Genomic DNA, 27341 nt, shown 5'->3' with positions numbered 1-27341 from the left:
AAGAAGATCATGAAGTGACTGTTTCTTTGATTAAAAACAAAAATGGCATCGAAAGAATAGTTACTATACTGGCACTTTTGTGCCAGTATCATAAAGTGTTGGGAAGGGGTTCGCTATGGCAGAACCATCCCACATAGTGAGGACTAAGGTCCTGGAAACACATACATAATCATCTGATCTCTACCCTACATTCCATTAATTTCCTAGCCAACATGAAGCTGGAACACCTGCATTATCTGATGATGGGCAATGCTCATGGAATGAAGAAGAACTGCGACATGGGTGAAGTTATTTGACCTTGGGGCCCATGAACACTTCTGTACACAACAGCTTCTTCTGCTTAAAGGACAACTGTGCTTATCTGCATTTCTGAAATCTGAACAGTGCATGCACAAACATGCAGTTCTCTTTAGTTTTAAAATTTTTGCAGAAATGCAGTCTCTTCACTATTTTCTCTCCCAGAGTAACTGAGTAGCATCTGTACTAGCACCACAGCAGAAACAGAGGCTGACAGCATATTACAGTTGAAGCAATCCATAGATGTGCTGTCAAATTATTATTTGGGTGGCTGGTTGGAATACTGCCCAATATGTCATGAGGGGCAGCCTGTTATCAAGAGGGGTCTATATGAAGCAGCTCCCTTTGCAGTCCTGAAGGAGCTCAGTATTGTCAACACTGGCTGGCAGCAGCTTTTCCAAGGTTTTGGACAGGGTCTTTCCCAGCCCTACCTGGAAATGCTGACACTGTCAGGGATTAAACCTGGGATGTTCTGTATGCAAAGAGTCACCAAATACAGAGGAAAATGTGAGATAAGTCTTGGATCTTGAATGGGAGGGGAACTATGTAAACTGCTTTGGGAACTTTTTTTTTTTTTAAGCAGGGTATAAATATTCGTCGTCATCGTCATCATCATCTCCCAGCCTTGGGACACAAATGTCATGCCAGGTGAGGAAAGTAGAATGTTTGGGGGATAGTTAGGGGACCACCCCAAGTTGTCCCACTCTTCCAGTTGGTTCATCCTTTAGCCAAGACCAAAGAGCTTATGGGGGCAAGCCATGAAGGCCAAGCATATTTGCCCCGTGGCTTTGTCACTCCTACAGGGGTTCCTGTTAGAGGCAGTTTGCGTATTTTTTGTTTTGTTTATTTTTGTTTGTTTGTTTGTTTGTTTGTTTTGTCAAAGGAAAGGCTAAGGCAGGTGGGAGACGCCTCCCCTCTCATTACTTCTTCAAGTGGGGCTTCTTCCGACCCTGTTTTCTGCCCTGCAGTTTGCAAAGCTGAGTGCAGAGCTGACCCACGCCAACTCCTTGGGCTACAACGGGGCCATCCTGCAGGCCTTGGCCGTTCACTATGCCCTCCAGGGGGAACTGGACCGAGAGAAGTTCCTGCAGCTGCTGATCGGCCACATGGAGGATGTGGAAGCGGACGACAAGTCTGTGGCTGACACACGGCTGTAAGTCACGCCTGGGGCTTAGGCAGGGGTGGGGGGCACGGATGGGAGGAGGGGCGCATGCATGCTTTTATGTGGATGTAACACAAGAGAACTGCCTTGGGGTAGTTTTAATGAAAGGCACTATACAAATTTAACAATAAAAAATAAGAATAAAGGGGGCAGTGAGCATGCTGGAGCAGCTCTCTCATCCGGTCCCCTCCTCTCCAGGCTGGGCCATTCCCAAGCCAGGCGCCCTGATGAGAGCACTGCAGGTCTGCCCTCCATCCGAGCCCTTCTGAGTGGCTGCCTTCCCGTCTGGAGGTCGCCATGGTTTCTCTCCTCCCTCCCTAGGAAACAATGGCAGGAGGATTCCGACCGGCTTCTTCGGCCTAGCACATGGCTGCTTGGCAACGGCATCGAGCGTGCTTAGCAACCAGGCTGATCCCAAACAGCTGCAGGAAGCAGAGCCCAAGCAGGAAGGCTGGCCGGGGAAGAGAGAGCCGGTGAGTCGGTGGAGGGGCGGGAGGTCCGAGCCGGAGGTTTCGCCCTGGTTGTGTCGCAGCGTCCAAGGTGGTCCTGCACTTCCTTCTGCACAGACCTCCTGCTTGGTACCTCGCTCTGACCTGGTTTCTGTGAACCAGCTTTCCTCCCCTCTTGTGTTACAGGTGCAGTGGGAAAAAGCTTGACTAACAAGCAGAAGGTTGCTGGTTCGAATCCCCACTGGTATGTTTCCCAGACTATGGGAAACACTTAACTTACTACACTCTTAACTTATACTAAACTCTTAACTTATACTATATCCACTATGGGAAACACCTATATTGGGCAGCAGCGATATAGGAAGATGCTGAAAGGCATCACCTCATACTGTGCAGGAAGAGGCAATGGTAAACCCCTCCTGTATTCTACCAAAGACAACCACAGGGTTCTGTGGGCACCAGGAATCAAAATCGATTTGATGGCGCCCTTTACTTTTACATTACTCAGCTTCGGTCCTCCAGCTGTCTTTGGACTTCAGCTCCCAGCATGCCCAGCCACAGTGGCCAGTAGTCAGGGATGATGGGAGTTGTAGGCCAACATCTGCAGGAGGGCCAAAGTTTAGTAACCATGCTTTAGGCTTGGCTGTTTTCCTTTTATGTCATCAAATCAGGGCTGGCCCAGGGTGTTTGGGCATCTGAATGGGAAAACCCACCTGTATTTGTGTCTCGTGTTATTTATTTAGAATACACTCCATCTGTTTTTCAGCCCAAATAGCTTTCAAAATGGATCCCAACAGTGTAAAACTGCCAAATCACAATTATAAAATGTGAGGCTCTCTCCAGACCCACTAATCTGAGTGGCGAGAAAATCCAGGGTTGTAGGATGACTTGGAACCGAGAGACTGGAGATGTAAAGTGCATTTGTAATATTTGGTTTAATTCATACAATTCTTACTGGTTGAGCACAGCGGGGAGTTGGAGGACAGCACTTTGTTTACCATTACATGAGTCAGCAGTGCTAGCCATGAAACCCTCTCCTTCCCTGTCTCGTCTCTTTTGGCCCATCCCTCTCTTCCTTTTATCTTTTAACATTCAGTCAGGGTTGCCAGAATTATTTTCACACCTGAGTCAGAAAATCCAAATGTATTTGTGTTTTAATGATTTAGTTACAAAACCTGTCATCCATTTTTTCAGCCAAGCAGCTTTTGAAATGGGTCCCAACAGGGTAAAACAGTCAAGTTACAGTCATAATGTAACAAAAAGCTAAAACAATCAATACATGGATGGTTAAACCCTGTTCTAGTCCAACACTAACCACCATGCAACACTGCCTCTCTACAATCTCCATTGTCTCAGAGGCTGGCAACTGAACAGGGAACCCGACTTGCAAAGGAGTCTCTTGTTTAAGGGATCCTGTGTTTAAAATGTGTGCCCCATTTCAAGGCACTAGCAAGACTCTCCCTAAGGCAGTTCACATGATCCTAATTAGGGTAGGACAAGCGTCCTACCCAATTTCAGGAGCTGTGTGCACTTCGGATTTCTGATCATCTGTGAGTAAAAAGCAAGGTAGGAGCAGGAGGAAGTGATCACCTGCCAAGCAGTGGCTGGGTCAGAGGGCACCGTCCTTCCCAGGAACCGTACCCAGCTCTTTAACAAGGTAGGAAGAAAAGCCCTCGGATCCAACTGCTGCTTAGCAGACAATCACTCCCTCCTCCTCCTCCTCCTCCTTCCTTGCTTTCTACACACAGACAATCTTTCTTGATTGGAGTGCACTCATCTCCCGAACTTGGGCAGGACCCTCGTCCTCCTCCCCTAACCAAAACTGTGAGAACAGCCTTTCTCTCTGCTTCTGCCTTCCGCAGCAGACAGCTGCCATGGCCACTCTGAGCATGAAGCCGGGCCAGAGGTTCACCCTCCCAGACTGGTACACCAACGGGGAACTCCTCTCGACCAACGCCGAGCGCCAGCGCTTCGCTTCCCACCAGATCCGGCAGGAGGCCCGGACCCTCCGCAACGAGACCAATAACCAGGTGGGTGCCCTTGGGGTGCCCACGTGGCACATTTTGGAGTCTGCTCTGGGCAGGGGCGTAACGAGGCTGGAGTGGGCCCAGAGACAAAATTTTAAAATGGGCCCCTCACTGATACACACACACTCACTTCACATGTGGCTTGCCTCTGGGGGGCCCCTTGAGGCATGGGGGCCCCCAGGCAGCCACCTCCCCTTGCCTAATGGTAGTTACGCCCCTGGCTCTGGGGACATATCCAAGACTTCTCACTGGGCAGTTCCTGCCCAATTATGTTGGTGAGGCAGAAGCCAGAAATGTGGGGAGGGCAATTTGAGCAGGGAATCACTGCCGAACAGATGGGACATAATTCAAGCTGAATGTATTTAATATTATTTAAGTGTATTAAATATCTTTATTTTTATTTTTTTTATTAATGTAATAAAAGAATGCAGAGTACAGAATACAGATAAAGAAAAATAATTTCAAATATAGTAGATAGCATCTCATATATTGTTTTGTATATCGAACCAGAAAACAACACATAGATATCTTTATTTCGGTCATTGACCAGCAATAATAAACAGACAGCAGCTACCAACAGTAATCAGAGGGTGAGTTCTTTGCGAATTTTACAAACTACATAACAGAACTTGGCCACATTCCAAGACATTGAGTCTTTAAAATTTGACAACAAATAATCCAAATAAAACTCATCGGTGTGGCCAGGAAATTCCATTAAAAAAGAAGAAATAAAATGAATTCGAATATCCTTGTAAAATGTACAATAGAGTAATACGTGTGCAGTTGTTTCTATACAGTGGTCCCTCGACTTACGTAAATAATCCATTCCGAACGCACGTTCGGAGGTCGAAATTTTCGTAAGTCGAGGAGCGCACCATGGAAGTCTGAAAACATTCGTAATTCGAGGAAGCCGCATCTAAACATTCGTAGGTCGAGTAAGCTGAATCTAAACCGGCAACTACTTCCGGTCTTTTTTGTCGCTCGTAACTCGAAAACAATGTAAGTCGAGTAGTTCGTAGGTCGAGGGATTACTGTATCTCCCGAACCACAAGGACATAAGCGGGCTGAGTATGGTAATTTCTTAAACTTCCCCTCTAAAACTGCAGTGGGAAGTGCATTTAGCCAAGCAAGGGTCATAGCTCTTCTAAATTTTACTGTTGTTAGGTTGATTATTTTTTTTATTATTATTAGTAGTAGTAGTAAGTTTATTACGGTACTTAGACCAGCTTAACATTTAAAATAATACATTTATAATTTACAAAATATTCAAGTTGCTAGTTAGGTTGATTAGGTATTCAGCAGATTTTACATTTGAAAACTGATTACCTATTTAAATCCCTCTAGGCAGCTTGGCTGACTCTTCTTGCATTTCCATATCAAATTCACACTGTTTGATGACCCATATTGCTTGTTCATAACCCATCCTAATAAGCTCCTCCTAGGAAAGGCCATAGGATTGTAGCTTCTGTCTTAACATCACCTTCCAACTTGAAGTGTAACTATCTATAAGGGTTAGGGGAGCCCACTTGGGAAAATAAAAACTTCAGCCAAAATACAAACACACTCAGCCAGAGTCTTATTTCTAATCTAAAAACCTCTGCCTCACATCTGAGAGCTGTAGCCAATCATCTCAAGGTCTCCTCCTAACCACCCGCATTCTAATTAGAACTTTCAACCACCAATCCCAAATGTTCAAACAGAACATCCAACTAAATATCTAGATATCAAAATTAAGCAGTATCCAAAATTAAGCAGTATCCAAATTAAAGCAAACTCGCTCAAGAATTAATTAGCAGGGGAAATCCAAATCTCGGATGAGGTATCCGACCCTGGGACAAATTATAACATATAAAGGGTTCCCAAATAAAGCCAAACTCATCTTCTGATTTATTTTTTATATATGAGGTAATCCTAGCCATTGAAGCATATTCCCAGAGTTTAAGATGCCACTCCTCTAACGTCGGTAACAAATGAGTCTTCCAATAAGAAGCATAAAGAATTCTAGCTACAGTTATCATGTATAAGGACAACTCCGTATATATTCTACAGGTATATAAGGCTTAGTAATATTTAACATAATCTCTGGAGAAAAATGAAAGTCTATTTTTAACATTTGTTGCATCTTACCGTGAATTAACTTCCAAAATTTTAAGTGTATTAAATATCAATACAGTTATAGATATATAAAGTAATAACCTCCTAGTGCTTTCTGTGGGGTATGGCAGAAGCCGATATTCCGTGCAGTCAGGAATGCAGCGTTAGGGACCCACCAGGGTTGCTGTGCAATGTGAAGAAGCACTCAGAGAGAAGCACTCAGGGAGAGTCTCTGCCTTCCACATTGCACAGGAGTGCTGGTGAGTCCCTAACATTGGCGTCCCACTGTGTTGCATCAGGGTCTTCTCATTCATTGGCAGAAGAATGGAAGGCGGGTGCACTGGCTCCCCTGCTTCCATCTTCTGGCCAATAGGAGATCCAAATGTAGAAGCAAAGGTCATGCGAGTGAGCAGAGCTGAACCTTCCTGTAACTTGCCTCCCTGCAGCCTCCCCTACCCGCCCCCCCAAAGTGCTTCTCGCTCACTTCCAGTATCACAGCCCCATTTGGAGGAGAAGCAAGTGAGGGGAGGGGCTGTAAGGAGCAGGTGGGAGGATTCTGCAGTCCTCACCCTCTTTGCTTTTCACATCAGGTACCACCGTTTCCCACACGATGGGGGAAATACCTTTTTTAAACACAGAGAGCAGCACCATCATGTCTCTTTTGGTTCTTACTGAAGTGAAAGATCCAATTCTACTTCCTAACTACTATTTGGGTAGGGATCCGTTTGAGATCATAGTTGGGAGACCCATATCCTCTATGCCACCTTTTGGGGATAGGGCCATAGATTAGTGGTCGAGCATCTCAGGGTCCATGGTCCATGCATTCTGAAGTCACCAGGAGCAGCTCTGTCTGCCTGATTATTTAAAAAATGAATACTACTACTAATAAATAACAACAAGAATGAACCAGAGTGGTACAGTGGTTAGTATACTAGCCTAGAATGGAGAAATCCAAGTTCAAATCTCCATTCAGCCATTAAACTCACTCTGGGACAGTCACTTATCCCTCAGCATAACCTTCCTCACAGGGCTGTTGGGAGGATAAATGTATCCATGTGCACTACTCTGGGCTTCTTGGAGGAAGCAGAGGCTATGCATGTAAACGTAAATACATCTATATTTTATTTATTTATGTATTGTTAAATTTTTATACCACTTTTCATTAAAATGATTTCAAGGCGGTTTACAAAACATTTAAAGCAATATAAAATCATAAAAACTACACAATAAGAATTAAAATGGAATATAAAAATACAAATCTAATTAAAAGTTTTAAAAATATGAACAATATAGCCATAAGATACAAAGCAGCAACAAACTATCAATGATTTTATTACTATCAAAGATCAGTCATAGACACAACCAACTATACAACATCCAGATAAGAGATCTATCATACAGTACACAACAAAGTAAATGTTTTATAGTGGGATCTAGAAAGCAGAAATTAATTGTTGGCAGATCTTAAAAGTGGCTGTGCAAAATTTAGCAACCTTGTGTGTTTGGTACATCTATATCAGTATTGTCTACACCAGGGATTCTCAATGTTGGGTCCCCAGATGTTATTGGACTTCAACTCCCATAATCCCCAACCAAAGGCCACTGGGGCTGGGGATGATGAGAGTTGAAGTCCAACAACATCTGGGGACCCAACGTTGAGAATCCATGGTCTACACAGACTAGCAACGGCTTCTCCAAGGTTGCAGGCAGGATTGTCTCTCAGCCCTATCTGGAGATGCCAGGGAGGAAATTTGGAACCTTCTGCCTGCAAGCATGAGGATGCTCATCCCAGAGCGGCCCCATTCCTTAAGGGGAATATCTTATAGTGCTCATACATATCTTCCATTCAAATGTGAAACAGGACAGACCCTGCTTAGCAAAGGGGACAATTCACACTTGCTACCACAAGACCAGCTCTCCTCCACTGGTCTACAGTGCTTATACATGTCTCCTCACTGCTTGCAAGGAAGGGCTGCAGCCTGCCTGCCTCCCCACGTTTCTCTCCACCCCACAACCAATATCTACTGGTTTAGGCACAGTAAGCAAGAGCTTTGGTGTCTTTATCTAGAGAAAATTATAGAGAACAGTAAAGCTATCCTGTCCTGTAAGAGCTTCTGAACAATAAACAAAAGTGAGGGCCCAAACTCACAAATTATCTCAAAGTCGGGGTGTTTGAGCTGTACATGCTCAAACGACAGAAACTCACCCAGGCAGGGGATGGACAGTCTTGAGAACTTCCTCCTCCTCCTCCCCCATCAGGTTGGGGCTGCCCCATGCCCACCTAGTCTGGAAGCATGATTTGAGTCAATTCCCCCCCACCCTCTGTTTCCCAGACGAAATGGGACGAGCACGACAACCGCACACGTCTGAACGAGCGAATTGACATTGTCAATCGATGTAAGGAGACCCTGGACAAATACCTGACGGACGTCGACACAGAAATCAACGCCTTGACCCAAGTATGAGGGATGACTCTGCACAAGGGGGTTGGGGGTGGAGCCCATACTGCAAACACCCCAACACAACCCCCTCTCTCTAAACAATAGGCAGGTGCTGTGCGGTAAGTGCGGAAGAGTCACCAGATTTGGTACTATAAAAAGAACTCAGCTTTTGGGGAAATCTTAGCTTTTATTTCTCCAACAAAAAAACCAAATTACTTTATGAGCCCTTGTGGCTGAGAAGAAAGAGGCACTGTCTGATTACTGCTCTGAAGCCCGAGTGGGATTTGGTGGGTTTCCCCTGATCAGGTAGTGAGGCATCGATTCTCTGCAACCGCTCATAGTTCCCTTTCTGTGACTTGCAGAACAGATTATGCAAATGAAGGAAGCATATGCAAAACAGTTTGCATACTACGTGATTTATTCAGGCTGAAGAACTGACCTTTTCTTGGTGCAGAATTTCATCTTGGCTGAGAATGTTCAAGCTCTTTTTTCAGCCCATGTAGCCTTTCCTATAATGTCAGAGGCCTGGTCACTTATTCACCTTGTCTGTCCCTTCCAAACTCTGCCACTAAAGGCCAAGCCACACAACCAAATTGGTGTCTTGAGAAACTGAATTCAGTGATGGTCAACAATATTTTTTTAAAAAATGAGAGGCAGAGAAGAAGCAAGGTGCATTACGGAAGGTGCACTTTGCCCCCCCCCCATCCTTGAGAGAGAAATAATGGTGCACAATTAATGTCAAATTAATTAATCCTAAATGATTTTTCTCTAAAGTAATTCCTATTGATTTTTGGTGGAGTTAGCATGCTGCGGATTGCAGCCCCCTTTTAATTCACGGTGACAGGAGTCAGAAATGGGGGGTGAGTTACTTCTCAGGGAGGGGTACCAGTGCCTGCCCTGCCTCAGGCTAGTTGGCAAACTCCCACCCAGTAGTCACCCAGTGGGTTTCCGTGCCACTGAAAAGCTGCTGAAATTAAATTTCAGTGAGCGGCGCAATCGGTCTGGGTTGAGATGTGAGCTGATCTCCTGGTGAAGCCATCACCTGGTTGGTGATGTGCCAAACTCTGCCAAAATCTGTTTGACCTGACTGGCCCACAAGCCCCCGATGCTCAAGGTCTTGTCTCCAGACCCTTAGTGTCCTGGGAGAGGGAGAGGAGGAGATCCCATGTTAGCTCTTCCCCTTCAGATGAAGGAGGCAGCAGAGCGCGCCCTGCAGGCGAAGAACCTGCCCTTGGACGTGGCCATCGAGTGCCTCACCCTCCGGGAGAGCCGCCGAGCCATCGACGTGGTGAAGGACCCTGTGGAGGATGAGCTGCACAAAGAGGTGGAGGTGGTTGATGCGACCAAAAAGGACCTCCAGCAGAAAGTCAGCGAAGCCTTTGAACAGCTCTGGTGAGTCTTCTGCTGTGGTGGTGTTTGAGACACCAAGCTGGGTTAAAAGGTTTCACATTATTTATTTTATTAATTGGTTGATTGGTTGATACCACCTCATGTCATTGTCATATCAAGCTGAAGGAGGTAGGAGGGAAAGCCGTCCAGCCCAGCAGGAGGCAGGCTGATCATCACTGCCTGCGCCACCTCCCTTGTGTTATTACTAGCAGATGATCAGAAAATGGGAGCATGCACAGCTCCTGAACTTGGGTAGGATGCTTCTCCTACCCTTTTTCTCATCGTGTGAATGAGCCTATTATCTGGAGCATTTGCCACTGATGCTGTTCAAGAAGCCAAGTTAAAGGTGTAGAAAGCTGCAAACCAACACCTTGGAACGAAGGTGGAAGAGCTCCCAATCGAGATGCAGGAGCCATGTGCGTTCCCGAACATGGATCGTGTGGGTGGGGGGTAATGTCGGGCAGAGGACCGGGAAGTGATCGGGTGCTAGAAGCAATCCCAGTCGGGTGTCAACATCAACATCAGTGATCTGGGATTTGATGTAGGCCTGCCTGGAATTGCTTGTAGCACACATTTGTGTCCCGGTCCTCCTCCTGACATTGCACCCACTCTCACAATCCTTGTTTGGAAGCGCACACGGCTCCTGTATCTCAGCCGGGAGCTCCTCCACCTTTGCTCCGACCGTGCGTGAGAACCAGCCCCCTGAGTCTTTCTCTCGCTTAGCGTCTGCCTGTTGCACCCTCCCTGCTCCCCCCTCCAATTTAGCATTGGCCTCTAGTTTGACACTGCCCCTTTTAACATTTCTTTTTTTGGTCACAGCCTCTTGCAGGAGGCTCGCCAGCAACTTAACATGGACCATCGCGGGAAAATGGAGGCCCTGGAGATCGACCGGACCTGCGTGTCCCTCAACGTCAACTCTCCCAACATCTCCTACAAAGTCAACCCCACCCGCGTGCCCATCGGGTAAGGCTTGGCCCACATCTGTCCAGGGAGCTTGCCCTCACCTCCCTCCCAGCCTCACCAGAGGGCCGGTTGGCAGGGTGTGAGGGGACCACCTGGCTGGAACGGCTGCTCCGGCAGTGGCGGCAAAAAGAAACCCACCAGGCATGTCCATCCGGCAGAGAACTGGGTGGAAGGTTCATCCCCCCATTACACACGGGAGAGGAAGGCTGGAGACAGACCACAGGGCCATTCACACGATGATTACCAGGGTAAGAGACGCCCTCACTCGGGAGCTGTGCATGCTCCCGTATTTGATCATCTGCGAGGGGAAATCGAGGTCGGAGGTTTCTTCTGTGATCGTGTGGTAAGCAGCAGCTGGGCCGGAGGGCTTTTCCTCCTCCTGCCTGCAACAGTCGGGTATGGCTACGGATAGGAGGGAGCCCCCTGACCGAGGGGGCTGCTGAGCACACGACCACGAAAGGAGCCTCCAACCTTGTTTCCCCCCCCCCCATGGGTGATCAAATATCGGGTGCTCGCACAGCTCCTGAACCAGGGTGGGAGGCGTCTCCCACCCTGGTATTGATCATGTGATCACCCTGCCATCTTTCAAAAGAGCTCAGCAAGGTGGCCCAGCAGAGGCCTCCTTCCCCAGGGTGTGCTTGCCCATGTGTTTTTGCCCCTCTGCCTCTGGTCAGTTTTGCCGGTCCTGTGAACTGAGAATGGTGCCACCCCACAGGCAGTGGCTCTCTTGGGCCGCATTTAGCAATGGTCTGTTTCCAGCCTCAGTGGTCCAAGAGGATAGGCTGGTGCAGGTGAGGGGATGTCAGGGTGGTCATGCCGGTCTGAAGGCCCAAGAGGAGGGGGAAGATCTCCTGCTGCCACCACATGTCTCCTCAATAGGCCCTCCCCCCAGCAAGCTTACTGGGCACTGGCAGGTAGCAGCAGCGGATGCCACCCTCCTCCTCCTCCTCCAGCAACTTGATTTCCCAGATGCCCCCTGACTCAACCTGCCACTCCCACATTCTCCCTCCCTCCCTGAAGAGCTACTCAGGTAGTGCTGAGGTCCCCCCTCCACCTGGCACCAGCCCTGAGGTGCATAGAGAGAGGTTTTGAAAGCAAAACCACCCAAGGCACTAATCCTGCTGGCTATTGCAGATCCATCACTGCAGAGGAATGGGACCAGTGCAGCCAGTACAACAGGGACCGAGCCGAGGCAGAAATGAAAGCAGCGACCGAGTTGCGGGAAGCCATCGCACTCACCATCGCCCAGGTGAGCCGCTCCGACTCCTGCTGGCTCACAATAAGCTGCTGGTGGTGAGGTTAGAATGGCTGCAAGACCACAAGGCGCAGCTGCATAATTCAGGCGGGTTGGTTGTTTAGTGTCCTGCCATTTAAAAACCGGAATGTTCCTCTAGTCAGAAAATCAAGACAACGTGACCTAAAGGCATGGATGTTGATGCGGAGAATCTTCTCAGTGAGGGGCATAATTGGATGGAAATTATTCCAGAGAAATATGATGACGTGTGGATAAAGTATAGCTGTTTAAAGAAATTGCATTAAGGGTACCCTGCTTGCAACCAATTTTCCCCCTTATTGTTCAGAAGCCCAGTTTGCAATATTCTGCCTTGGTCACACTCTAGCAACATCTCTAGGACTGCTGAGAAATGGAGCCCAGGATGGGACAGTGTAGATGAAGTAAACCCCGGAATCAGATTCCCAGAGAGAGCCAATTAATCTCAGAGTGCTTCGCCCTCAGCCAAGTCAAACCTCACTCCCTGTCTCTCTCCAACACCCCCACCCCGAAGCCAGCTGTGGCTGTAGCCTAGCTCTCTCAGAGGTGGTTACCCCCTGTCTGTACTGCTGCTGCTCTGTAGCTGGGAGCTCACATGCAAAGAATTATATTGGTATTTTTAATAATTATTAATAATATATATAATTCATATAAGATATTCTGCTCTGGGCTACTTGGAGGAAGGGTGGGAGAAATGGGTCATCCGCCTTGGGAAGTGGGGTGACTGGAAATGGGGAAACAGGCAACCGAAGGTGGTTTGAAAGAGGGATTCCTGCTTGTGGCATGGACAGCTCTCCTCCTGGTCCAAAGGTTGGTCAGATTTTTGTATGTCAAATATCTACCCGACCTTTTGAACCAGCTGCAAACAGTGAGGCAATAGGAAATGTTCCTAGGCCCTGGGCAGTGATGCCTCTCTCAAGCCCCTTTCAACTGTCTTAGGAACAACTGTCCGTCTCCATCCTGATCTTCTGCACGGCCTTTTCCCTCTAGACCGACAACGAGCTAGAAGCTCAGCGCACGGCCTCAGAGTTTGCCTTCCGGAAGAGGATCCATGAACTGGAAAGAGCCCTTGACGAGCTGAGGTGGCAGGAGAAGAACGTGAGTCTTCGGTTTGCCTTGGAGAGCAGCCAGGAACTGGGCTGGATCAGACCATGAAGCGATTCAGCCTGATTTCGTCCCATCGTGAGAACCACCGGGTCACCCGCTTATGAAGCCTGGCACTTAAACCGGGTTTGCAGAGCGAGCGCTCCACAAACCCGGTTTTTCTGCTCGTGAGTTGCCACGGCGCGGCTTCATGCCGCAGCTACTCACAAGAAGACCCCCGACCAGGAGACTGAAAAGGGGTCTCTCCAGCACGCCCTGCATGCTTGCGGACGGCATGCTGGAGCTTCTGGGGGCCATGAGGCCCCCGAACTCCCCAGCCCCGGCTGGCTCCGTGACGGAGCCGGAAGTCGTGTGGGCGGCCACTGCGGCTGCCCAGAGCAGACTATCTGCTCTCCCCACAAACCCTCCCCATGTGGCTCCCACTGATCGTGGGAACCACTTCCATGTGTGCGGGAGATTTCAGCCAGCCTGGTACTGACCATTCTCCCCATCCCAGTCTTTTCCTGTCACATATCCTTGATCAGGAAAAGACAACTAGCCTGGACTGCAGACCTATGCACACAATTATTTGGGGCTGGGCTAGAGGGCAGGGGAGATCCTGCCCTAGTTGCAGCACACAAGCAGAACCTCTGTTTGGGTCAGCAAACAATCAAACCAGGCATTGTTGAAATCTGGAGTTGCAAGCATGGAAAGTCCTCCAGGCCTTGCAGGCCTTCCCAGCATGCTTTGTGCTGCCAGTAGACTGAAAAGCATCATGACATCAAAATTGCACTCTGATTGGCCACAAAGAGCAGAAGGTGGACCCAGCCCTGCTGAAGCACTCAAGCAGCAGGATCATAGAGTATGCTTTGCAGAGTGGCACATCCATGGTCAACAGCCCTTGAAGTCACAGCTCTCTACGTCCAGGCCTGTTTCCAATGTAGAAAAGGTTCACACAACCAGCAGAGCAAGGTAGGAGGGCTCTCTTTTTTCTCCTACCTTGGTTAAGAGCAGGGTAGAGAATACCTTGGTTTGAGAAACCTGGACTGGAGGGATTTTTGTGAGTTCACACAAGCATTGCGAGCTGTCAAAATGTGGATAGCCCAGCTTTTAATTTACTTTTGATGATTGGCTATTTTCTAAGAGGAATCTGCTCCACTTTCTGAATAAGTTTGAAAATGTCAAGCAAGCTTCATTAATAAGGTAAATAAATTAATGAACACCATTGATTACTTCACCTCTATAAGTACTTAATGTGTTGGTTCACGGAATCATTCAAATCTAGGTTTAATGTGAGTTACTGACAGCGTGACTGTGTGAACCTACACCAAAGTGGTTTATGGCCTGAGGTGAATCTCCCACCTTGGCATGGATTCACACTATCACGCTAATGTTGGCAACCACATTAAACTTAGATTTGAACGATTCTGTGAACCATACCATAGTATGGCAAAATCTTCACTCCTCTAATAACTTTCTTCAGCACTCCTTTACTTTCCCAAAGGAGTCTTCTGGAGTTGCTCCTATTCTGTGCGGCTTCCCATTCTGTCCTTGATTTCTTCAGATCCTGGAAGAAATTGCCGAGATGGAGGAAGACATCCGGCGCCTGGAGGAGGATCTCCGGAGGAAGGTGGCGAACCTGAAGCTGGCCCACACCCGCCTGGAGACCCGGACTTATCGCCCCAACATGGAGCTGTGTCGTGACCAGGTATTGTGAGCCGAAGGGAGGCCGTGAACTAAACTGCTCATGCGTACGCCTTTAAGTGTCTGAAGCGAACCTCAGTCATTGGCCCTGTGAGCACAGGGTTTCTCAACTCACAGGCTGGAAAATGGTTGCTGGGTCTGGGAGAGAAGCACAAGAGGAGGTGGGGGGGATAAAACTCCCCCAAAGCCCCCCCCCCATAATAGCCCAGTTCAGGTATCACCTAAACCAGAGGTTCCCAAGTTTGAGCCCCCAGATGTTGTTGGATGACATCTCCTATCATCCCCAGGCACGAATGGAGAACGGAATATTTTGGCTTTTGTTTGAGAATAAACCATATGAACTTGGAATTAAGCAGAGCTAGACTGAGCCAGAATATTAGCGAGATCCTGGCTTGCTCTTCCTAACTCTAGTTAGTTTACAAACGGCAGTTCCCCAAGTTTGTATGTGATGCAGCACTTCAGATTATTCTAAAGTGAAAGCGACAGCTTCTCGTCCTCTTGCGGAGGGGGAGCGGGGCGGTCCTTTCGTGAGGCGAGGGAAGACGGTCGCCTCAGACAGCAGATTATGGGGGCACCAGCAGGGCAGCGAGGTGCCTCCCCCCGGTCAGAGCAGCTCTTGAGACCAACCCTCACTCGCAAGCTTGTTTGCCAGGAGTGCCTTTCACACTCTTTGCACAACTTGGAAGAGGTGCAGGAGAGAAGAGGAGGCTGCTGGCAACCATCCCTCCTCCCCGCCCCCTGCGCCACTTCCAAGCTTGCAAGGGTCGGTTTGGGAAAGGGGCTGCCCCCCACCAGAGCTACGGGGCAAGGCAGCACATGGTTGCCTGGGCCACACCACCTTGGACCCCTCCCCCCCGAGTGGGGGAGCATGCAAGCCTGAGTCTTGGGCAAATGGCTGGGCCTGGGGCTGCTGCAGCCACTGGGTGGTGCTGGCGGCAGCCAGACGAGGGTAGCAATGGGGGGGGGGGAAGCAGGGCCGGCTTGGGGGCAGCCACATCCAGCCTTTGGGGAGAGAAGCCCCTGGCGCGTCTCCTCCACTCTGATGGCCTCTCCTGTCCTTGGCTCTCAGGCGCAGCACGGCTTGACCGACGAGGTGCATCAGCTGGAAGGCACCATTGCCGCTCTGAAGCAGAAGCTGGCCCAGTCACAGTACGTCCCTCCGTTTCCAGGCGTTTCTTAAAAGGCTGGGCAGCGTTTGCTCCTCTGGCGGCTCAGGGCGATCTTGCCTCAGGGAATGCTCCTATTTCTTCTTGTGACCATTTGTCAGGATCAGCTGGATTGTAAGAATATCTAGGATTTGTACTGGGCTTTTTGAGTGTGCAAAGCATTTCACAGGTATAATAATCCTTACTACTACTACAACCCTGTAAGGTAGGCCAGTAGGATTTCCCCCATATTGCAGCTGAAGATCATGTGTAAGTGGTCCTGGGGTTGATCATTTTAGGGGGAGACCCTGCCACGAGGGGAGAAATCCTTTGCGATTACTGTCTTTATCAATGTAGCTGCATCTGCTGCAAATATGATCCGAGAGACTTCCATTGAAAACTAAGTGCTTTTTTCCATGGCCAACCGCCAGTTCCGGCCACATAAGGGCAGGTTTTTGAACAATACCGATAAGGGGGTCCAAAGCTTTGATTCAGCGATCCCTGGGGTGAGCCCCTGATCCCCTCCTCTTGGCTTCCCACAGGGACGCCCTGGACGCCCTCTACAAGCACCTGCACCGCATCCAGACAGACATCGGCTACAAAACCAACTCCCTGCTGCTGGATAACAAGTGCGTGGACAGCAGACGGAAGCTGACGGTCCCTGCTGAGAAGTATGTGCCCGAGGTGGACACCTTCAACCGGACCACCAACCGCACCCTCTCGCCCCTCAAGTCCCGGCAGCTCGAGCTGGCCTAGCGAAATGGCACCGGCCGTCACCCTGACAAAGGAATTGGTTGGAAGAAGAGGCACTGCTGCCCCCCATTTCCGTGCCAAGGCGAGCGGAAACACCCCGTCCTGGCATGACCGCGGTTCCCGGCCTCCCCTCCTTCCACCCCCTCCCAGAGTTGTAGAACCGCCCCTTGTTTGACTCTCTTTACCGTCTGCAAAGGTGTGATAACGAATAAACCCATCTCCACTTCCGAGTGCTGCTGTCTTCTGGCCACTGCTCTGCATGCAACACCTTCCTGGCACTGCCGGTTTATGTTTAGGTTCCCACCCGGCTTTTCTTCCAGGGTGGAGCTCAGGGTGGGGGGCAGGAGGCTCCCAGGCGACCTCCCATCCGGGGTACTGGCCAGAGCGAGGCCTGCGTAGTTTAAAGCAACTGGATCATGTGAGGCAGAAAATCTGTTTGGCATCCCCTGGCCTACTAATGAGCACGTGGCTAAGACCGCTGGGAAGTGGTGTTCTCGTGCACACCTTTCAAGGAGGAGGAAGTCGAGACGATCCTACTAGATTGCCCCCTGCCCCACAGGACAGTTCTCCGTGGTCTCTCTCATCTTGCTGACACCTAAAATCTATCACTGCAGCGGCTGCTTGTCGTTGAAACCAGGTTTGGGAGGGTGGGAGAGCATCCTTTGATCCTGATGGGTGCCTGTGAAGTAGGGATGTGCACGGAACCGGCGGCGGCTGGTTTGAAGGCGGGGGTGTGTGCAACTTTGAGGGTGGGGAGGATGCACTCCCCCCCCCCCGCCGTGTTTCCCCTGCCAGCATTCGGTTCCTTAAATATCCCCCCGGGGCAGCAGCATACCTTCCTGCCGCCCCCTTCGCTACGTTTACCAGAAGTATCCGGAAGTAGCAGATGCGCCTGCATGCAACATGCGCAAGTGCGCACATCATCAGGAACTGAGTGCTGGTGGTGGAAACAGTGGGAGGGGGGGAGCCCATCCTCCCCCGCCCTTAAAGCTGCAGGCACATACACCTCGCTGTCGAACCAGCAGAACCGGCCGCCATTCGAACCAGTTTGGAGACCCATAAAGTTCAGAGGCCCGTTTAAAATATTTATATCCTGCCCTCCAGTGCAATACTGCTTGGGTTAACCTTCAAAACCAGTAAAACATAAAGGGCCTCTGAACTGGTTCTATGCGCAAACCAACTGTGAAGGGCTTCGATCCACACCACCCAGGACAGACTAAAGAGGTTTGTGGGGGCCCAGAGGCTGTTGAGGCCCTGGAGGAGGAAGAGCACCTCTGAGGGCAGCAGACTCTGACTTGAGCGTCAAGAGCTGCAGCAAAGCGCCAGAGAACCAGCTGCTCTGCCTTATCCGCAAGTGGGAGGCAGTGGAGGCACTTTGAGACCCACAGCAGAGAGAGACGCACTCCTTTACTCATATATATCAGGGCTCCTCAAGCGTGGTGTAGTGGTTAGGGTGCTGGACTAGGACCGAGGACAGCGGAGTTCAAATCCCCATTCAAACATGGAACTAGCTGGGTGACTCTGGGCCAGTCACTTCTCTCTCAGCCTAGCCTACTTCACAGGGTTGTTGTGAAAGAGAAACTCAAGTATGTCGTACACCGCTCTGGGCTCCTTGGAGGAAGGGCGGGATATAAATATAATAATAATAATAACAACTTTGGCCCTCCTGCAAATGTTGGCCTGACTGATTGTTTGATTAAGTGCTTTCAAGTCGATGTCGACTCATGTGGTTTTTTTAGTGACCTTATTTTAGGGTCACTAAAAGTTTTTAGTATTTTAGTGACTCTTAGTGACAGCAAAGATTGATTCTCTCCAGGATGATCTGTCTGCAACTTGGCCTTTACGGTCTCTCAGTGGTGCATCCATTGCTGTCGTAACCGAGTCCGTCCACCTCGCTGCTGGTCGTCCTCTTCTTCTCTTGCCTTCAACTTCCCCCAGCATTATGGACTTCTCAAGGGAGCTGGGTCTTTGCATAATGTGCCCAAAGTATGATAGTTTGAGCCTGGTGGTCACTTGTGCCTCGAGTGAACATTCTGGACTGATTTGTTCTGTGATCCACTTGTTTGTTGGTTTCCCTGGCTGTCCACCATGGTCTCCTCCAAAGTCTTCTCCAGCACCCAAGTTCAAAAGCGCCAATGCTGGCCTACCACTCCAGCGATTGGCCACTGGGGCTGGGGATTATGGGAGTTGTAGTCTATCCAAATATGGTTCATTTTCTAAACAAGAGCTCCGGGGAGTCTCCCGAGCTGCCGCCAGCCACTTTCTGCTGCGGCAACTACTCCAAAGACGCGCAGCAGGGTGGGATGCTTTTCTCTTCCTCCGGCCCGCCCCAGCCATGGGAAGCCGCGCTCCTCCTGCTGCGCAACGGGGCGGCTCCGCCCCAGCCAGCAGGAACCGTGCGCGCGGACTTTGGCGTGGGTGGGGGACGGCCGGGGGTCTCGCTTCCTCCCTCTGAACTGAAAGTTATGCGCAAAAACGCCATTATGAAGACTGCGTGGCACCAGCGCCAGCCCCGTCCCTGCTTCGGCTGCTTTTGCTCTCCCGCGCCGCCCGCATCTGAAGCACCGCTCCGGAGGCCTGAGTGGGGAGGAGCCGCCGCCGCGCCCCTCCCAGGAAGCCGCTCCGTCCTGCCTGCCCAGAGCCGCCCTCTGGCGCCGCCACCACCAGGCACGCGGGCCGGGCAAGATGGCGATGGCGGGGAGCGCGCGGGGTCTGGGCCGGAGCCGGTTCCGCGGCTGCCTGCTCGGGGCGCTGCTGGGCGACTGCCTGGGCGGAGGCTTCGAGGGCATGGAGACGGTGGACCCCGCTGCGCTCTTGCGCTTCGTGCGCGCCCTCCAGCCGGCGGGGGCGGCCGCAGCCGAGGAACAGCAGCAGCAGCAGCAGGAGGAGGAGGAGAAGGAGAAAGAGCCGGAGCGCAGCGACAGTGAGTGGGGCCGCGGGAGGAGAAGGGGCTTGGCGGGGACAGGAGGCGGCGGCGGCGGCCGGGGGCGTGCTTGGCGCGGAGGAGCCTGCGCCGCTTGGCCGGGGCGGCTCCTCCTCCTGGACACGTGCGCGGGGCGGCGCCGGTGGCGCTCTCTGCTTCCCCGCCCTCAGTCCCAACAGCCCTGCGAGGGAGGGCAGGCTGAGCGGGGGCGACCCGCCACTGGCCCCAGAAGGTCCCTGCGGGGCTGCGGAGCCCCTTCCCCGCCAAGGAGGCACCTCCTGGCCTGACACGACTCACCCCACCGCCTGGCGCTGTCTGACTCCTGGCCAAGCCAGGCTTCAGGGTGAGACTCCAGGGCCTTTGACCCAGTGTGTGTCTGCATTGACCTGGCACGCCCGCCTGCACATATCTTGGGAAGGTTGCCGGAAAGGGGGTGTGTGTGTTCATACATGCACTCTACACATAAAAACCTAGATGCTCTTCCCAGAGCGGCTCCATCCCCTGAGGGGAATATCTGATAGTGCTCACACTTCTAGTCTCCCTTTCGTATGCACCCAGGGCAGACCCTGCTTAGCTAAGGGGACAAGTCATGCTTGCGACCACCAGACCAGCTCTCCTCGGCAACGTGTTAAAAATACTGTATTTGTCACGGGGTGTGTGTAAAGGGATGATACTTAACTTGTATTGGGGGGGTTCGCCCTCCAGCAAAGGGGGTGTGTGTGTGCTCCAAAGGCCATTAGGTCTAGGCTCCAAAATTGCCTAGGTGCACCTCTGGCTGAGACAGAAGGATAACCTTAGATCTGGTGGTTTCTTTTTTGCCTTCCAGAAATCCTCTGGTACAGTGATGACACCGCGATGACCCACTCTCTGGTGAGGTCGCTGTTGGCCAAGCAGGATTTTGACGAAGTGGATATGGCCAAGCGGTAAGGAGAGCCCCGTAGCTGCAGCTTGAGGTCCTTGAAGAGGAGGGCTGAGAAGACCTCCACTCCAGGCCTGGGAGGGGTGCTGCCAGTCAGTGGACGGTCTTGGCAGGGGTGTCGGAACACCACCGGTGTTCTCTATAACAGGGCTTCCCAGATGTGGTTGACTACAACTCCCAGAATCCCCAAGCAAAAGCAGCTGGGGATTCTGGGAGTTGTAGTCAACAACAACTGGGAATCCCTGTTAGAGGAAAAACTGGAGCTCACCAGCAGCCGCTGGACAAGCTTCTTGCTGGAGACTCTCTGCTCCCCAAGGCTTGCCTTGTGCGCTCACATGGGTGCATGCCAGCCACAGCCCTATATATGACATCATATGTAGGGGCACGGCCACTGTAGGACCACGCTGCCTTCCTGCCACCTGCATTCGGTGCTTCCTTCCTGCGATGTTTGGGTGCGTTCTTTCTCTGTTCTGAGCAAGGCAGAGGGAAAAGCACCCAGCCAGCATTTGAGCAAAGCCGCAGCTGGCAGAAAGGGCCACGTGGCCACTCCTCCTGCTAGTGGCCTTGGGGAGAGAGGATGGATGAGTCTGGCAGCCTCCACAGAGAGCGAGCCAGGGTGGGGGGAGAGCCTATGGTGTGGCCCCTGGAGGTGTGGGGAGGGGGAGATGAGTCTCTGGTGGCTCCAGTTTCTGGTTGTGTGGAAGCAAGGGAGGAGGAAAACCTGGGTAGCTCCCAAACCCAGGTACAACACAGTTTTTGATTACTACATGGATTTGTTTTGTACAGTCAGACCACCATCCAGCTCAAGGCCCAGGCACGTGGCTACTGGGCGGGGGTGGACGCTGCGGCCACCCTGAGCACTTCTGGGTAGCTTTTCCCTCCTCCCTTGCTTCCACACAATCACTTCTACCCAGGTTTCCCTCCTAACTTGCTTCCACACAACCGAGAATTGGGAGTACACACCGCTCCCAAACCCACGTAGCACACAGTTTTTGATGGTGCGAATGGCCTCTGTGTTCGTCTTCCTCTCTGATTGCTGGTCGAATGGCCGTAACAATCAAGATTTGATTTCTCTCTCTCTGATGATCCCAGCTTCCCTGATTTAAATATTAGTGAAATGGGATCCTGGGGGCATTTTGCTTGGCACGGTGGGAGAAGCAAAGAGAGTTCGATCAGCTCTCAGGGTTTCAGGACTCTCTCCCTTCCTCCACTGACTTTCCCGTGTTCTGCCTCTTGAATAGCAGCAGGGGGAGGAAGGGCTCCAGCAGCTCCAGGCAAGGAGGTGAGGCAGCCAGCACTGATGCACAGAGATAGCCAACGTGCTGCCTTTGCCAGCCTGCCACTGCAGGCAACCGCCTCGCCTCCTAGCCGGGCACTCCTGCCTTCGTGACTGGCCTCTGGGCCAGACAGGCCCGTCACTCTTTTTTCGGTATTAGTAGCTGCCCTTGGCAAACTCTGTCAGCGCTGTAACCAAGTCTCCCCTGGCAGGTTTGCTGAGGAATACAAGAGAGACCCTGAACGAGGCTATGGAGCGGGCGTGACTACTGTGTTCAAGAAACTGCTCAGCCCCAAATGCAAGGATGTTTTGGAGCCAGCCAGGCAGCAGTTTAACGGGAAGGGGTCCTATGGGAACGGCGGCGCCATGAGAGTGGCGGGCATTTCGCTGGCTTACTCCAGCGTCCAAGATGTGAAGAAGGTGCGTCGATTCCTTATCTGCTTCCTGCCAAAAGAAGTCTGTTCTTATCACAACTAACCGAGCCAAGAGGCACCTTTTTAAAGGGGTGGTTCTCTTTATTGAGCGGGCGAGAGCAGCTGGCCCTATCCAGCCCCAGCACAGTATCCCTCCAGTGGCTGTTGCTGGTGTCTTATGTTGCTTTTTAAGATTGTGAACCCTTTGGGGACAGGGAGCCATTTATTTATTTATGTATATCTACCTAAGCCACTTGGGGAACATTTATTGAAAAGTGGTATATAAATATGCATCATTCATTCAGCATACCACAGAGTGATCAAGGGGCTTCACACCCTACCTAAGTAAGGTAAAGTGTGCTGTCAAATCGATTTCGACTCCTGGCGCCCACAGAGCCCTGTGGTTTTCTTTTGGTAGACTACAGGAGGGGTTGACCATTGCCTCCTCCCTCACAGTATGCCTTTCAGCATCTTCCTGTATTGCTGCTGCCCGATATAGTAGCATCTGGGATTTGAACCAGCAACCTTCTACTTGTTAGTCGAGCATTTCCCTTCTGCGCCTCTTAAGGTGGTCTCTTAACTCAGTACTTTGCGACAATTTTGTAAGGGCAGCCCAGGGTTTTAGGGTGTGTGTCTCCCTCACCCCCACTGAGGTCATTTATTGGCTGTAGTGCCTTGAGGGTTGCAGTTCAGTCTGGTGCAACTTGTGCCCCTGGGGAAATTGATGCTCTCATGGCCACCATTCTGGTGATGTTTGGGGTGTTTCAGGGTTGTAGAATTGAGAACATTACCTTACAGCCTACAGCCAGAAGTTGGGCAGAGGACCAGAACTAGGGAGCATGGTTTAAATAGGTTGAAGCAGACTCTTTTGCAGAATAGTAGACAGATTCATTCAATCTGCTGTTGGGGAAAGTTGTGGTACAAGAGAGGCTAAAGTCAGGTTCATCGAGGAGAGATACAGCCAAGCAAAGGCAGTCTTGGCAAAGCCAATTCGAGGTACAGTGTTTCCAGACGAAGGCTGGCTTTGCGCTGGGTTCCTCTCTGAACACACACGCACACACTCGCTCACTTGCCTTGTCTGAACTTTGGCGAAAGCCATTGGTAGTGGGGGGGGGTGCTCCCCCTCTTACGAAATGGATTTGTTATCTGGTCTGCTGGCAACGTCCGTCTAGCACCCTTAGTTGAGATGTGTTCTTAGTGCCTGCCAACGCTTCTAGCTGCGCCTTTGCTGTTCAGCATGACTGAAAGTGAAGATGTGGCCTGAAACAGCGACTTCTGTTTTATTCCTTCATTTTTATCCAGTTTTCCTCATAGACAAGGAAGTCGTAGAGGTCAACACACAGTTCATTAATTAAATCAGTTGGCTGGGAAGGCCAAGCAGGTTTGCCCCGTGGCTTTGTCACTCCTACAGGGATTCCTGTTGCAGGAAGGTGGGACGCCTCCCCACTCGCCGGGCTGGTGACTTTCCCCTCTTCAAGTGGGGCTTCTTCCGACCCTGTTTTCTGCCCCTGCAGTTTGCAAAGCTGAGTGCAGAGCTGACCCACGCCAACTCCTTGGGCTACAACGGGGCCATCCTGCAGGCCTTGGCCGTTCACTATGCCCTCCAGGGGGAACTGGACCGAGAGAAGTTCCTGCAGCAGCTGATCGGCCACATGGAGGATGTGGAGGCGGACGACAAGTCTGTGGCTGACGCACGGCTGTAAGTCACGCCTGGGGCTTAGGCAGGGGTGGGGGGCACGGATGGGATGCGGGGCGCATGCATGCTTCTGTGTGGCTGTACCCACTCTCTCCTCCGGCTCTCTCCTCTCCAGGCTGGGCTATGAGGAATTCCCCTTTTCAAAGCGGCTGAAGAAGATCAAAGAGTTTTTGGAGCAGAGCACCGTCCCCAAGTCGGACGTGGTGTCTGAGCTGGGTGAGTCCATTCCTCGCGGCAATCAGTCATCGTCTCCCCCCACCCCACCCTGCCCCCAATCCTGTGCACAGAAAGCACGGATTCTGTGATTCATAGGACTTTAAATCCTAGTACCTGGTTTACAAAAGAACAAGCTATGAGAAGGAAGTGTAGAGAGAGAATTCATTCTGACTCATCATAAAAGAATGGAGTTTGTGTGCTGGGAGTGCATCTAGTTGGGACTGATGGGCAGAAAAAGTCTGAGACAAAAATGGAGTCTCTCCACACAGGGCCCATGGAACTCATTGCCATGGGATGTTTGGTGGTATGTAAGTGGCTTAACAAAGAGACAGAAAGAACGAGTCCCTTGGGGTTAGCTCTGTTAATAGGCATGAGAGGTGACAGCCAGGAATGCAGGTTCTGGTTTTAGAGACAGCACACACTTCCCAGTATTGGGAACAGTAAAGATAATCTCATAACATGTTTGTGGATTTATCTGGGACATTGAGCTGGTTTGTTGTCTGAAGACAGACAGCAGTGCTCGGTGGACCACGGATGTGACTTGGCATGGCAGTTCTCTCTGGGCCCACCCCATGGCTTGGCCGTTCCCTCTGCCCCTGCTGTGAGGGGTGAAGCCATGGCCATCTCCCTTGCTTCTCCCCCAGCCCAGCTTTGTTCACCTCCCTCAGCCAGGCCTGGAGAACCTGCTGCTTCTGCTCGTCTCTTGGTCGCGCTGGAAGGAGACCCAGACCCTAACAGCATTCCCAAGCATAGGATTTGAAGTGTGGTTAATGTTATTTTCACTATTATTGCAGCTAAATGTGCTGGATAGTGTACAAAAGTTAGAAATAACTCATTCTTTCGGTTTGCAATCCAAAGAAAGGCCATTCATCCCTTCATCGTATATTTATACCGCCCCATTTTATAGCTCTGGGTAGTTTACAAGACATGTCACACTAGGGGGGAAAGGAGAAGAGCATTACCAGCATTAGATCATTGAACTTGGGAGCTCCTCTGCGGAGTGCATCGTGTAAATTCCTGTTATGCACTTGGGAGAACGGAGAGAAGACAAGTGGGCCCCACAGGGTGTCTGGACCGACTTGGGCCTTGAAGCCCAGCCCCCCGGTGGCCAGTCTGCACTCTGCCCAGATAGAGTTCAGGGTCATGGCTTCCCGGGTCGGGGTAGTACCCTCAGTGGCGCTGCAGGAACAAAGCCGAGGGTCACCTTCCGAAATATCCGCCCGTGCCTCAGCTCCACACAGTTAAATCCCGGCAGGCTGTCAATCCTGAATGCCGCCGGAGCGTAGGGCAGAGGGCCGGACACATCTGCCGGCCCCAGCTAAAGGGAGGCGCCTCTCTTGGCAGGCAACGGCATTGCTGCTCTGCACTCGGTCCCCACGGCCATCTACTCCTTCCTGCGCTGCCTGGAGCCTCAGCCGGACATCCCCGAGGCCTTCAACAGCCTGCAGCGGACCATCTTCTACTGCATCTCGCTGGGTGGGGACACAGACACCATTGCGACCATGGCTGGGGCCGTTGCCGGGGCTTACTGTGGGGAAGAGCAGGTGCCTCCCGGCTGGAAGCAGAGCTGCGAAGCCTTCGAGGAGGCGGAGAAGCTGGCCGACAGCTTGTATGAACTCTACAGCCAGCGGCACTGACCCCTGGAGCGGTCAGAGCAGCCTCCCTGGCGAAAGCCGTCTGAATGAGGGACTGGTTCTTCGAGGGCAGCATGCCTAGGGAGTCCTGTGTGGCCAAGAAAGGCTCCTGCTGTCTCCAAGCGCTCAGAAGGACCCCCCGGCCACCTGCATCGTCTCTTATTTTCTGCTACTCTCTCTGACTTCCAAGATTTCTGTTATTAACTCTTGGCTGCAGGTAACCCTCTTTGTGTTGGGCATCTCGGCGTCTCAGGCTGCTGGGCCCAAAATGGGCTTTGTGGGGTTTGGCCGGCATGTTCTCGGCAGAGTGGTCGGGACCCTCTGGGGCTGGTCTCTGCTGGTAAGGGCAGAATGAAGAGCCGCAGCTTGGAAGGGTCTCCAAGGTTGGAGACGTTGCACTCCAAGCAACGTTGGGGCGGAAGTTCATTGTAGGGAAGCTGCATTCTTTGTGAAAAGCCAAACCTCGTTACTAGTGGGGTTTCCATTTCTCCCTTACCACCGTGAGTAATGGAACTGCAAGTATTGAGGCATTATACCTTTGGGAAAAGAAGGATTAGGTTCCAGAATGGGGGAAAAGGATGAAAACACAAAAATAATGTCGACTGCCAACTGTAAAGTGCTCTCATGTGCTCAGGAATGCCCCCCAAAACTGCAAAAAAATTGTGGGGGAAAGAGTGGTTTTTATTTTTTAATTTTTTTTTAAAAAAAAAGTCACAAAATGGCTCCTCCTGTCTCTGGGCTCCTGCAGACAAAATGGCAGCCACAGTCACTTCCAGGCCTCAAGGAACCACGGACACATAGATTTTAATCATTTAGTATCCACGGATACTGGAAATAGGTGTCAATTAGACATCCGTAAATACATGGAACTACCAGTCACAGTTCCACCAACAACAAGGTTCTACTGTAATGATCTTTCCCCTCTCTAATTCCTGCAGAGGGTTAGGGGCACCAAATTAGGAAACTGACCCCAATCAGCTTATGTTGACAAATCCCAGTTCTCCCTCTCTATCCCAGGCTATTCTCTCTCCACTCAACCCCACATTTATGATACACTGATATGAAGGAGTTAACACCCTTTTGGAATGGCTTTGGTGCAATGTCTCCTCAGGAGTCCCCAGCGCCACTGAGTAAATTCAAACCAGTTACTGGGGGAATTAAAATCAGCTGCAGTACAGATCCTGCCCAGTAAACTTAAAAAACAAAAAAAAGTGTATGCCAGATAGCACCCAGCTAACTAGTGGTGGTAGACTAGCTGGCACTGTATTTTCCTATTTACGTTATATTGTTTCTTTTCTGTGCCTGAATCTTGCTCACTCCTTGTTCCGGTTACATGAATAAAACCTTGGTGTTTCTTGCAGCTTACTGGTGTTGAATATGCTCTGGGAAGGGAGAATTTTTTCTACTCAGGGGCTTGTTCCTTAGTAGGGCTATAGAGTTAATTCTTATTGTTGCAAGAGGGAAAACCTGGGCCAGATCTCACCCTG

General features: G+C 51.0%; 2 protein-coding genes across 11 annotated transcripts; both read left to right on the top strand.

Moving 5' to 3' along the window:
* The first annotated feature begins 1261 nt into the window (after positions 1–1261).
* LOC128332655 (tektin-2-like) lies at positions 1262–17007 on the top strand. 9 transcript variants are annotated; one of them, XM_053267224.1, is made up of 12 exons: positions 1262–1450; positions 1781–1932; positions 2095–2152; positions 3771–3938; positions 8363–8488; positions 9657–9862; positions 10679–10822; positions 11957–12071; positions 13083–13190; positions 14740–14883; positions 15949–16028; positions 16567–17007. In XM_053267224.1, exons 4-12 carry the CDS (start codon positions 3783–3785, stop codon positions 16778–16780), a joined length of 1293 nt encoding a protein of 430 aa, XP_053123199.1. In that variant the 5' UTR covers positions 1262–1450; positions 1781–1932; positions 2095–2152; positions 3771–3782; the 3' UTR covers positions 16781–17007. The 9 variants fall into 9 exon arrangements, with proteins under 9 accessions (XP_053123199.1, XP_053123203.1, XP_053123202.1 ...); XM_053267228.1 differs by lacking the exon at positions 1262–1450 and having other exon boundaries at positions 1679–1932; positions 3774–3938; XM_053267223.1 differs by lacking the exon at positions 1262–1450 and having other exon boundaries at positions 1680–1932.
* Positions 17008–19174: 2167 nt separating this feature from the next.
* On the top strand, positions 19175–27214 carry ADPRS (ADP-ribosylserine hydrolase). Of its 2 annotated transcripts, none has more exons than XM_053267231.1 (6): positions 19175–19700; positions 20527–20623; positions 22108–22315; positions 23823–24007; positions 24120–24220; positions 25565–27214. In XM_053267231.1, exons 1-6 carry the CDS (start codon positions 19463–19465, stop codon positions 25855–25857), a joined length of 1122 nt encoding a protein of 373 aa, XP_053123206.1. In that variant the 5' UTR covers positions 19175–19462; the 3' UTR covers positions 25858–27214. The 2 variants fall into 2 exon arrangements, with proteins under 2 accessions (XP_053123206.1, XP_053123207.1); XM_053267232.1 differs by lacking the exon at positions 19175–19700 and adding an exon at positions 19823–20043.
* Positions 27215–27341: the final 127 nt, after the last annotated feature.

Source organism: Hemicordylus capensis, chromosome 7, assembly GCF_027244095.1.
Source record: "Hemicordylus capensis ecotype Gifberg chromosome 7, rHemCap1.1.pri, whole genome shotgun sequence".
Taxonomy (NCBI): Eukaryota; Metazoa; Chordata; class Lepidosauria; order Squamata; family Cordylidae; genus Hemicordylus; species Hemicordylus capensis.
This window is presented reverse-complemented; position numbering and strand designations above follow the sequence as displayed.

Bases quoted from the DNA above. Each gene is read 5' to 3' on its own strand.
- LOC128332655 (XM_053267221.1), top strand. From the start codon at position 2,792: ATGACTTGGAACCGAGAGACTGGAGAT. The intron at 10,823-11,956 runs GTAAGGCTTGGC...TGGCTATTGCAG, and splicing joins CCCACCCGCGTGCCCATCGG to ATCCATCACTGCAGAGGAAT. The intron at 12,072-13,082 runs GTGAGCCGCTCC...TTTTCCCTCTAG, and splicing joins TCGCACTCACCATCGCCCAG to ACCGACAACGAGCTAGAAGC.
- ADPRS (XM_053267231.1), top strand. From the start codon at position 19,463: ATGGCGATGGCGGGGAGCGCGCGGGGTCTGGGCCGGAGCCGGTTCCGC. The intron at 19,701-20,526 runs GTGAGTGGGGCC...TTTGCCTTCCAG, and splicing joins AGAGCCGGAGCGCAGCGACA to AAATCCTCTGGTACAGTGAT. The intron at 20,624-22,107 runs GTAAGGAGAGCC...CTCCCCTGGCAG, and splicing joins GAAGTGGATATGGCCAAGCG to GTTTGCTGAGGAATACAAGA.